The 12684-nt window shown below is 36.3% G+C and overlaps 1 protein-coding gene across 3 annotated transcripts in view; it reads left to right on the forward strand.

Annotated features, from left to right (window-relative positions):
• TRIM33 (tripartite motif containing 33) overlaps nucleotides 1-5051 on the forward strand; it is a 115929-nt gene extending 110878 nt beyond the window's left edge. For all 3 annotated transcript variants that reach the window (XM_026483693.4, XM_026483694.4, XM_026483695.4), the window contains one exon: nucleotides 45-5051. In XM_026483693.4, coding sequence (XP_026339478.1) covers nucleotides 45-257 — 213 coding nt within the window. In that variant the 3' untranslated portion in view covers nucleotides 258-5051. The remainder of the gene's footprint in view (nucleotides 1-44) is intronic.
• The last annotated feature ends 7633 nt before the right edge of the window (nucleotides 5052-12684 follow it).

The raw sequence follows: 12684 nt of genomic DNA on the forward strand, positions 1-12684 counted from the left end.
ATATGCATTACCAATAGGTGAATATTCCTATCTTTTGCTTGCAGGCTGATTCAGAAGTAGCTCAGGCAGGGAAAGCAGTTGCATTGTACTTTGAAGATAAACTCACAGAGATCTACTCAGACAGGACCTTCGCACCTTTGCCAGAGTTTGAGCAGGAAGAGGATGATGGTGAGGTAACTGAGGACTCTGATGAAGACTTTATACAGCCCCGCAGGAAACGCCTAAAGTCAGATGAGAGACCAGTACATATAAAGTAAAGTGACATGAACTTAAATAATTGTTTAAAAAAAGAGAGAGAGAAAAAAAACCCTTTTATTTAAGTGTTGCTGGAATATCCTGCCTACAGTGGGCACCTCCTTGAAGAAGCTGATAGCTTTTACACAGTATTAGATTGAAGTAATGGACAGAAGTCACTTCTTGTCAAGAAAGGGGGAGAGAACTCTATTTGCAACTTGAAAAGTAAAAACAAAAAGCAAAAGTGAAATGATTTGAAGATTTCTGTTACTAAAGAGGATGGTTCTTTAGAATGGCAGACGTTGGTGATCATGTGGAATTGATTGGTGCAGGATGCTGGGTGTACAAGTAAATACTTGAGGGTCATGTCGTTTGATAAATTGTCTCTTTGGACGAGAGTACACAGCTATTAAAAACAACTTTCATGCCTCCCCTTCCACACACATACATACTGGTTTGTTTTCTAGGTAAAATCAAAGTTGCAGATTCCACTTTCATGTCAGTGCAGATGTGCATTGAATCATGCCATTATATTTTTTCTCAGTTCAGTGCTGTTGGGCCTTAGTTTTTATATTGGTTTAAAGAACTCAACAGTAGTTTTATTTTCTATTTATACCTAGAGTCTAGGAAACATCACTGATCATCATTTAATCAATTTTAATGATCTGCTGAAATAAATATGGTAACTTTCAGTGGCAGATCATATAGTAGTCATTTCCAGAAAAACACTTCCACAGAATTGCACTTCCCAATCAGATCATCTGATCATACAGTTACTCCCCTCAAAGGCAGAATGTGTGTTTCAAAATTAATCTAGTTTTCTGTACATTTAAATTTGATTGAGAAGGTGACAACTGGCTCTTATCCAGTCTTCCTTCATATCAGTTTTCTGATAGACCACTATTGGCAAACAGTAATCTGTCAACTACCAAATGTGTAAAATTTTCTGTATTTCACTTTGTCTTATTTGTAAATAGTGAACTGAAACTTCTGGCAGATCAGCAACATTTGCTGAGCCTGTTTTTTAAGCTAATGTGTATTCTTACTAATGTTCCTATCAAGAATGGATTTGTAATATATGCTGTCTATTTCTAATGTTCACATTCATATTTTGAGGTTCTATCTTATTTTAATAGAGAACAGACTTCTCAGAAAATCTTCAGAAGCAGCTTATTATTAAATATCAAACTATTGAAATAAACCCGGTGGGGTTAGATTACTCATCTGTCCACCAAGTGGGACATTTGCATGGACTGGGGGCTTAACGGACTTAGAAGAGGCCTGTAAGTAAATCCTGAAAATGAGCCAATCCCCACTTGAATGGTTACTGGAGTAAACCCACCATTACTACCCTGAGTTCAGCCCCTGAGGCAGATAAACCACCTTGGCTTGGTTTCATTTTTCTTCTCTTCATTTGTGATGCTCAGATCCAAGATGTGTGTTCTAGACTGTGTACAGGCTTCTCTTTTGTTGAATTAAAAAATTTAGTCCTACTTTTGTATGGACACCTTAGAATATAAAGTGACCAAAATAGAAGACTTGCCATTAGATATTTTTCAGACGTCAGCAGATTTGTGGCAAATCATTTGCCTTTTTAAAACTTCAGCTTCTGCAGTTCAGACAGTAGACTACTCAGTAAAAATTATTTGACATAATTGTCTGAGAGGTAAATATTTTTTAGTGCATATTGAATCAAATAAAGTGCTCTAAAGAAATTATTATACAAATTCCTTTGGGTTGTTTTTCTTTTCTTGACAAGTGTTGGGGGTAAACATGAATGTTATTCAGGCCTTCTGATGGTGTATGTAAGTGGTGTTGATTTTATTACTGCTGTTGACTTCATTCTGTGGCTTCCTTTTAGCTTCCTTTTCAGTTTTGTTATAAGTTCAGCTTTAAAACTTACACCGAAATGTTTTATCATGATTTTTAGTCAAATTTCAGGTACCTAAGAAGAGTTTTCTTACAAGAGGGAGAGAATCATTTTAAAATGCTTTATTTATGTGCATTTCCTTTTTTCCCACAACAATTATGATTTCAGTTTATCAGATGTATCTAAGGGCACGTTTTGGAAAGCGATGAGTAGCAGTATAAAATTCCTTTTGTCAAGCCATTGATTTCTAATATTTTATACTTGCTCTTCAGATGAATCTTTTTCATGATTCTTAGATAAGTCTTTTATATAGGTTCTACCAATGGGGGAGAAACTAAATTTTAGTTAAATATTTATTTCTTGGTATTTGGGGCCTTAAAAGATAATGTGTTCCCTTAAAGATATCTCTGTGTTAGGTGGAATTTTTTTTTTCTTTTAAGATTGGTTTTTTGAAAAGCCACTTTATTGTCAACATTTAATAGGCTCCATTTCTGTTAACTGAAGACAATTGCTATTACTGAGGATTTACTATTAAGTAAATAGCTATCAACAAACCACCCTTAAATGAAGGTTTAGATTTCATTGAAGCTTTTTTCTTGTACACTGATCAGTGTGTTCCTAAGCTGATTTGTTTAGCCACTATCCAATATAACTGTTAGGAAGTATAAAAGCTTAAATTGATATTCAGATGTCTTCACGTCTTTCTATTAATTTATGTTTCAAAACAAACATTGAATATCAATTTCTGAAGGCAGTTTAATACTCTTTCTTTGTTAAAAGGCAGTATTTTAAATTTGGAGATGTTAAATGTTTCCTTAAAAACTTGCAGTTTTGCAGTACTTGAGTTCCCATCTCCCATCAGAACACTAAGAACAAAGTGTTCCTCAGTCTGTTCTGCTGGCCTAAATTTGTATTTTTTTTTAGCGCTTGGCTCAGCTGATTCACTGAGTAAAGGAATTGTTTTGCAAGGTGAAACATGTACATGTTCCAAAGTGTGGTTAGATTGTAGGTCATGCTCTATATAGAAACATCAAATCATTACCACAGAGAGATGATAAGGCATTGGATCCTCTGTTGAAATTATTCTTTTTGGAATCAACAAGGTACTTTCTGACTTTTATATCTTCTATAAAGGAATTTTAAATAATTTTAAAGTCAGTTAATTCTCATTTTTTGTTGTAACAGTTTTTTGAGATTTTTAGTTAATCCAAAGAAATAATGCTTTTAAGTAGAAGCAAAAGGTTTTATAGTGTGCAAATTGTAGGTTTACCAATTACCTCAGCAGGTGTCCTGCCATGTAATTATTAGTGGTTAGTGTTAATAAGCCAGTAGATTTAGGTCTTCTGACTGTGCCCTTGGATTTTGGCCTACCATATGTTATTGAGCAATCTCTTAGTATCCAAAATGGGAATAGATGCTGTGGCCCCCTCTCCCTTGGCCTTTTAAGTCCCTTACCCGTTCCCACTCACAACACAGGAAGTATAAAGATCTCATTTCTTGTTGAAGTCAACACTGCTTATTTGCATACTCAGCATTGGATCGGTGAGTAGTTTTATAAAATCCACCCACTCCAACTCCCCTAATTAAAACAATCAGATTCTTAATTCATACCATCTGTATTAATAATCTGCTGAAGATGATCCAAGGTTTTCAAGGTGTATCAGTTTGATCTTGAACTGAACCTGGATGCTTTCTTTTATTTTTCTCACAGTTCTCTCCTCCTTGATAAAGCAATAACACTGCTTTAAGTATGTTGCCTAATAGGCATGTCATAGTCTTCTCCCGGATGGTGATTTTATAGGAAAGTTTGTATGCATATCACCCAGTCTATCTTTTAAAAAATAAGAAATTTAAATGTATGCTGGAGCTTATGACAATATATTGTGGCATTTTATTTTAAAAATTGGGGAAAGTTGCATATTTTTTTAAAAGTAGGTATTTGAGTAAAAAAAAATTGAAGGTACTTTTTTAAGAAAAAAAAATTTATATGCCACAGTTTACATAGACATTTCAGATTTCAACATGTACTCTTGGATATAATGGTTTCTTTTACTTGGCCAAAATGCATGTAAAGCATATCTTCCATCTTAGTTCCCTGTGTTTGCCTTCGTGGTCTTTTATATATTTTTTATTGTATCTGAGAAAATTATCTTCAAAAATAAGTCAATTTGGATATATTTGTCATAATCATACTACAAAATGTACAAAATTAAGTTTAGCCCTTTTCTAGCAAGTAATCTTTAAAGTCAAAAATGTTCTTCTTTTAAATTCACCAAATTTGTATGTGGGAAGGCACACAAATGATTTTGTAGGTGCCACTGCAATATTCCCTTTCAGGTGTGGCCTAAATTTCAGTCTTAAGAAGGAAGTGCTTGTCTGCTCCTGGTCTGAAAAATGTAGGCATTTACTATGTTTTAAATCACAGCGAAACATGTACATAAGCCTATAAAAACGGTATGTGCAATCTGAAAGCCTGTTAATTTTCTATGTAGACATACACACGAAAGGGTTAAATTCACAGCCTTACTAGTTCCTTGCTTCCAGTATTTCAACTGGTCTCTTCCCCTCATTATTATTATTATTATTATTATTATTATTATTACTACTACTACTACAACTATTATTTTTGCACATAATTAACTACCCTTCAATATGATTCTTAAAGAAAAAGTGCTGTTTCTGTGGTATTGTATTCTCTAAATAATCATATTTAATTTTTTAAAACAAGGTTGCAGTTTCTAATTGTTCCGTTCCTGTGTTTTTTGCTGGTGTGTATTAAAAGCAAGAATTTCTTTTTCATGGTTATTTAATACATTAGCTGCCTGTAAATATTTCTTGTTATAATGCTCTGGAATGTGTTGTAGAAGTTGTATTAGATTAGTTTAAAGCCTTGTTTGAAAGCCACATTGTTTTGGTCATTTCTATTAAATTAGAAAATTGAAAAAGTTTGCAAATGAATTCCTTTTTTCCTCCTTTTTTGAGTTGAGATTTAATCATTTAAGTTTATTTGAAAAATGTATACTGTGTGCCAGACACTGGAGATAATAGAAGTGAACAAGATAAAATACAGTCCCTGCCTTCACAAGTGTTTAGACTATATATGAGAACAATGCATGTTATGATAGGGATCAACACAGAATATAGTAGGAACATAGAGGAAAGGATCTGACACCAAACTTCACTGATCAGGGAAGTGATCTCTTTCATTCATAAAAATATGATGATGGGGGGACCAGGCAAAGAGTGAAGAGAGAATAAAATATAGAAAAGTCTGAAAATGAAAGGGAATATATATATTTATTTATTTATTTATTCCAGGACCTGAGAAGTTCAGTTTGGAGTAGGGTGTAAGTTGGAGCAGTAGAATGCTAAGCTGGGGAATGGAGCCAGGGTCCTTTTTAAGCAGTGACTTGAAAGTCATGTTAAAGGATTTGGGGCTTTCACTGATGGCAACAAGGAGCCCCTGAAGAATTTTAAGAATTCTTCTTAAAGAATTCTCCAAGAATAGGACTTGGAGAGCTGATATAATCAAACTTGCCTTTTTGGAAGTTCGTTTTAAACTGTGATGAATGGATTATGGAGAATATTGGAAGTGGAGAGAGAGTTGTCAGCTGTGAGTAATCCAGATGGGCCCTAAACTAGCTATTTGTCAGTGTAGATGGAAACTAGCAGTCAAAATTTAGATTTAGAAAGTAAAACAGACCAATAATTGAGGCCAGGTTGTCCTTACCTTAGGCATATTTTATATGACACCTATTAAAAAAGAGTAGGAGAAAGGAATAGATTATGAGTGGAGGGGAATTAGTTCAGTTTGGGGGGTATGTTGAGTTTAGGGTACCCGTGGAAAATTAAGGTGCAGGCGTCCATGGTTCTGGTGCTCATGAAAAATAACTGGGCTGCAGGCAAAGCCTCTAAGATCCATCAGGAATCCTGTCTGTCTTATTTGTCACTGAAAATGGCTAGCACATGATAGACATTCAGCAAACACCTGTCAAAAGTTGAGCCACTAGCAAAATGTTAACTAAAACAATGTAAGAAATATGATATTGCCTAGGAAAGTTATAGAATGGAAAGAATAGGATACTTATGATAGCGGAGGAAATATTTAAGGAGTGTATATTAAAAGAAAAAAAAGATTCTATAAGAAGACTGGAATAGTCATGGAGGAAAGGCAGAGGAGCCATAATGGAAGATGAGAGAGGTTTCATAAGGGGTTTCAAAAGAAGTATCATTGAAATCAAGTGTTAGAGCAAGAGATGAAGTAAAGGTAAAGTGGGCATGGAGTTGAACAATATAGAAGCCATAGATGACCTTGGGAGAACTATTCCATTTTGAACAGCAGTAAGAATACAGTGGTTAGATAAATGATTGAGTATAGATTGTTTTTCAAGAAATTTGATTTTGGTTTTTCTTTAGGTTATGCAGAACTATGGCCATGAATAACCCAGTGAAATATCAGAATGGAAATACCAAATTGTGACCTTTCTGGATGCATTTTGTGTAGTGGAACAATCATGAGTTTTGACCGTTGGGCCACTTGAACCCTTTGGTTTAAACTGGTAAACTTTGTTTAACCATTTACCTGTATGAACTCTAAGTTTCACTTTAATTATTTGTGAAATGAGGACAGTTGTATCTAGCTCCTGGAATTAATACGGACAAGAGGTCATTTATAGCACATGATTGACACATGGTAAATTGTGATAAGGAAACATTTAGTTTTCTTTTTTCCTGTTTCCTCTTCCTGCTATTGCCATGAAAAGGGGCAGGTTAGAAATGTAATTTCTCCCTTTTTACTAATGAGATGAGAAAAAATGTAGATGCAGGACCCCAGGGTTTTCAAATCTGTCCTCAACTCTTAAATATTTAGCTTGTCCTTCACTAATTTGAGACTGGAGTTCTAAACTCCAGCAAACACCCATATTAGCCTCTAGATTTTTAAGAAATAATACATGCAAAAATGAATTGGTAGGATACAACACCTACTCCAAGGTTTTGTCTCAAGCTTCCCCTTTTCATGGCCTTAGGTAGTGGTAAATATGTCTCTGTTCTTTCATTTATAAAGTTGTTACTATTGATGATCTGGAAAGGCAGTAAGTAGATAGTGACATCTGTTTCTGACAATATGGTAGACTGCATGCACTGAGGAACCCTCCTAATGGTATAAAACATCTGAAATGCTGGATAAGAGTCGTTTAAAAAAAACTTTAAAAGTATTGCTGAGCTAGCAAGGAAGATACTCAAACCTGTAGCTTAAGTCCTGGGTTGTTTTTTTTTTTTCCTTTGTTTTTTGTTATTTTCTTTTTTTGTAAGCGTCTGGCTTAAGCTTTCATTGGCAAGGCATCCATTTCAAAGAGAACTCTCTGAGTAAACACATTGCCAGCCACACAACTAGATAAAGAGCCAGACCTCCTTCCCCCAAGGAGGCTCCTTTGATTTACAAATCTTGGTTGATTTTGGTAAATGACCATTTGAGCCGCTTGTCTTCTCCACACTTTAAATAATTCCCGTTCTTCTGTTTTAAATTCACCAATAAGGGGGTGCCTGGGTGGCACAGCGGTTAAGCATCTGCCTTCGGCTCAGGGCGTGATCCCGGGCGTTCTGGGATCGAGCCCCACATCAGGCTCCTCTGCTATGAGCCTGCTTCTTCCTCTCCCACTCCCCCTGCTTGTGTTCCCTCTCTCGCTGGCTGTCTCTCTCTCTGTCAAATAAATAAATAAAATCTTAAAAAAAAAAAAAATTCACCAATAAGGAGTGAGCGCATGAAACCTAGACCTCTCCCCAACTTCAGTAAATGAGGAAACCCTGGTCTTGTGTGTGCCCCCCCCCCCATCTCCCCCTACAGCCTTGCTATGTGGGCCCAGATGTACCGTGTAATTTCCAGGTCTTGTAAGTAATAACTTTTATTTCTTCAGTTTCCTGATGATTGTTGCTGAAGTGTCTTGCAGTCATAATAAGAACCACAGAGGCCCATCCAGCCACACCATTAGTTATTGGTAGGTTGTGACTACAAAACAAAGTTCCACTTTATCACCTGTAGCATTTTTACCAAAAATATTTGACAGTCTAATCATGTGAAATAATTAGACAAAAGTGCAATGTAGCACATTTACAAAGATGCCTGGTGTGAATTTTTAAAGTAACTGTTGTGTAAAACAGGTGGGGAGACTGTTATAGATCAAAAAACAACATGTAATGGTAGCAACTGGGTGGCACAGTTAAGTGTTGCACTCTTGGTTTCAGTTCAGGTCATGATTTCAGTATTGTGAGATCAAGCCCTGCATTCGCTCTGCGTTCAGTGTGGAGTCTGCTTGGCTTTTTCTGTCCATCTCTCTCTCACTCGCTCTCAAATATTTTTTTAAAAAATCGTGTAATGTGCTTAGATTTGATCTTGAATTAAATAAACCTAGCAGTTAAAGCCATTTTAGAGGCATCTATGGAAATTTGTATATGAATTCTTTAATGATATGGAATGTTTAACTTTCTTAGGTGACCATGGTTTTTTCCTAATACAGGAGAATGCCATTTTTCTTAGGAAATGCATGTTGAAGTATCTAGAAATGAAGTGTCATTCTACTTTCAAATGGTTAGACCAAATGGGTGTGTGTGTAAAATATATATACGAGATCATGTGAATGTGACAGAATAACAACTGGTAAATCTTAGTGAAAAGTAGATGGGGTGTTTATTGTTATTTCAAGTGTTTGAAGACTTCAGAGTTTTTGAAATAAGGTTTAGTGGGGTGGAACGAAAAGGGTGAATCCAAAGAAGTATTGAAAAAGACAGTTGCTCCAAAGGCTCTGCCAATCCTTGTGTCCTAAAGACTTTGGAATAGGCTAAGCTTTAAAAGGGAGACAGAGCATAAGGCCAACATAAAGGTGAGGTTAGAGTGAGATACTCTTCCAAAACCTGGTACCTCAATATATGATACAGTCAGTGAAAGAATGACCCAGAATACCCTACCTCAAGAGAGGAGAGAAAGAAAATTGAGTGGAGGAAAGGGGGGAGAAATCTACCCTTAGAACTGGTGTCTTAAAATGGATTTGGAACCAAACTTATACTACTAGTTGGAATACTAGTCAGAAAAATACTAGAATACTAGTCAGTAAAGCTAAGACTTAAAGTGGTATCAGGTTAGAAGTGTTTTCCAGGCATTTAAACAAGTGTCAATATAACTCTTTTAAGGAAAGCACTTCAAACCTGAATTTTCAGATAGTGTTATAATAATCTTGGACTCATTCAAAGTCACAAAAATGAGAAGTCATTATTAAAAAATTAGGAGAAAGCAGAATCTGACCTGTAACGATGGCAGCCATTGGAATTATTGGATGAGTATATTCAGACATTGAAAAGATTTTAGTATCTCTAAAATCGGGATGGCATTATAGTATATTGGCTATGTTACTGGTATAAAAAGTGGTGTATCCTTTAATACTTGATGGCTTAGATTCAATGAAATACAAAATGCATAAGGAATAGAAGAATGTCTAAAAATTGAGAAAGAACGAGAGACTATTAAAAATGGTGGAGGTGGGGATAACGGGTGCATGGGAAGAAAAATGATCAGTCGGATTTGAGAACGAAGCATCTAGACAAAAACATACAGATAAAAGAAGACCAAGATGAAGAAATTACACAGAATTCAGTACAGTACAGAGAGAGAATATATGAAGTTCAAGGTCACCAAGAGCATGTGGTAAAGGCCAATGAACATCTTATAGAGTACTGGAAGGATGATACAGAGAATGGTTGTGGATGATATTGGAGGGTATTTTGTCTGAGAACTTTACCCATTTGCTTAAAGTTGTATGTCAGCCTTGTGGAGTTTAGAAATTAAATCAACATCTAGACATACTGAGCTAAGTTCTGGAAGATAGACAAAATCTAGGACCTACAAAAGTGGAAAGTCAGAGTTGACACTCTTACGAGGCAAACCACCAAAAATAAGTTTAACTTTAAAAGACCAAGAGAAGACTTAACTTGTGAAGTTCACAGGAGTTAGTGCTTACAGTTACTTCAGAACAACAATGAAAACCAGAAGACAGTGGGATAATATTTATAGATAGGGAAAGCTGTCAGTCTAGAATTTTGTACCCAACAAAACTACCAAGAAAAAAGGATAAGGTCATTTTGAATAAAAAGTGAGAGCTCATTGTTAACATAACTTCATTAAATGAATTCTTGGTTTATTCCTGGAAAAAGGAAGCAAAGAAGTTCAAGAAGGAATGGTGATCAAAGAAAATGGTTAATGAGGGTAAACTAAACTTTATAAAGCAATAATGTCAATTCTTGAGTTAAAAGGTGAATCAGATGCCTCACAGCATGACAGTGTGATTCTGCTTCCCTGCTTCCAGGGAAAATGGTGAAAATCAACAAAACAAGTGAAGCCTCTGGAAATGGACCTATGAGCAAACAGCAGATGAAGAAACATCTGTGCAAAGAGGTGAAGAAGCATCTTTTCAAGAAAACCTATGAAAATTCTGTAGGGATGGTGAGAGTTTGTGACGTTTGAATCAAGGCTTCTTCCTAGCTCTTTACTCCAGCTCAGCAATGTGGAGAGTCCAGACTGCTGCAGCCAGAATCATTAGGCTTTGTCTTTCTCAACTCCCAGGTGAAGGGCTATCTTCCTGGGAAAAGCAAGACATGAGTCTTTCTCATCCTGTCCCAGGTGCCTGTTGGGGTGAAGGTTCAAGTGAGTGTGGTTGAGAAGTGTGTGTGTGTCTGGGGGCTCTTATTCTATTCAGCCCCCACTCAGAGGACGGAGGCTCTACCTTGGGTATGGCATGCTTAGAATTACTGGGACATGGACCACCTTTGTCTTAGACCTTTGTCTTAGCACATGAGGTGGTTCCATACCAGGAGAGACAAGTGAGAAGGCCTCAGGCTGCTTCCCCTCTCCCTCCACTGAGCACTTAGGGATGTCACTCAGAGGTTTCACATTGTTCCAGCTAAGCCCTGGCTTTGAGATTTTAACTTGAGAGAGAGGCACTTTATGAAACTGATAGCCCCAAATCTCTTCCAAAAGGATGGACTTCAGTTGTAATAGAGTGTGGCCAAATTCAAACATGAGGACACAGCACTGGAGTTGTGATAAAAGGCAACTGAAGAGAGATTCAGGGTACAGTGCAAACTGTAGGTTAGCTACTTTGCAGGAGAAAACTGGGAAATAAGCCCAAAGGAGGCATCCTGAAATTATAAGAATGTCACACACAGATCTCAGTAACTATGCATTTAAAAGGAGCCAGAATATGATTAGATTAGTTTATAGAGCAATTTATGCCCCACAGCATTGTTGAAAATAATATAGCAAGCTGGAAATTATGAGAATTTAACAGTTGGCCTGGTCAAAAAAACAATATGGGAATCCTATGAAACCATTGTCATCCCAGGGAAATTTACCCAAAGCTATGTCTTCTCGAGGAGAAACATCAGAGGCTTAATGCTGGGAGAGAGGAGGGAGTACACTTCACTAAACTAATGCAGCCAGTCACTAAACAAATAAAAATGACGGTCACTTGGGGTGGAGGAGAGGAAGGACCAGCTGCTATGTTATTTAAAATCTCCATTTCCCAACAAATACTCATGCAAAGAAATAGAAAGTTATAATTAATATGCTGGAAATAAAGCAGGCAATAGAAACTGTGAGAGTAACAGGATGTTGGATTTATAAGAGAAAAACTTGAAAGTAGTCACTGTAAACATGTTCCCAGAACTAAAGGAAACCATGGTTAAAAAGTAAATGAAGGTATGATGTCAGTGTCACATCAAATGGAGAGTTTCAATAAAGAGGTTGATATTAAAAAGAACCAAATGAAAATTCTGGAGTTGAAGGATGCCTTGGTAGCTCAGTCGGTTAAGCATCTGCCTTCAGCTCAGGTCATGATCCCAGGGTCCTGGGATTGAGTCCCGCATCAGGCTCCTTCCTTGGCGGGGAGCTTGCTTCTCCCTCTCCATGCCACTCACCCTGCTTGTGCTCTCTCTCTCTGACAAATAAAATCTTAAAAATTCTGGAGTTGAAGTGTATGACCGAAATAAAAAATTCATTAGACAGACTGAACAGTAGCTTGAGCTGGCAGAAGAAAGAATAAACAAACTTGAAGATAGATCAATAGAGATAAAAAGAAATGGAGAAAAATGAACGGAGCTTCAGAGAAATGTCAGATGCCATCAAGCATACTCTGACACATGCATAATGGGAGTACCAGAAGGAGAGGAGAAAAAAAGTAAAAATGTTCAAAGACATAATAGATGAAAAATTCCGCAAAGTATTGCAAAAACAATAACATAAGACCACATAAATACTTATTACCCTCCTCTTAATTGATATAAAAAGTGGGACTGTATAAAACATTATATGGTGTATCATTGGGACCATAAAGAAATGTAATATATATGTATTTGCTAATAGCATAAAGGAGGTGGGTAGGAGCGAATTTGTATTAGCCTAAGGAAATTACTATAATTGGTAAGTTAATAATTATAACTATTTGTTGGATTTGTAACATCAAAGATAGTTTATATTTAGCAATAATATCACAAAAAAGGAAGAAACAAATAGAGCTACATAAGGGTAATGTTCC

The sequence above is a fragment of the Ursus arctos genome, unplaced genomic scaffold (genome assembly GCF_023065955.2).
Source record: "Ursus arctos isolate Adak ecotype North America unplaced genomic scaffold, UrsArc2.0 scaffold_12, whole genome shotgun sequence".
NCBI lineage: Eukaryota > Metazoa > Chordata > Mammalia > Carnivora > Ursidae > Ursus > Ursus arctos.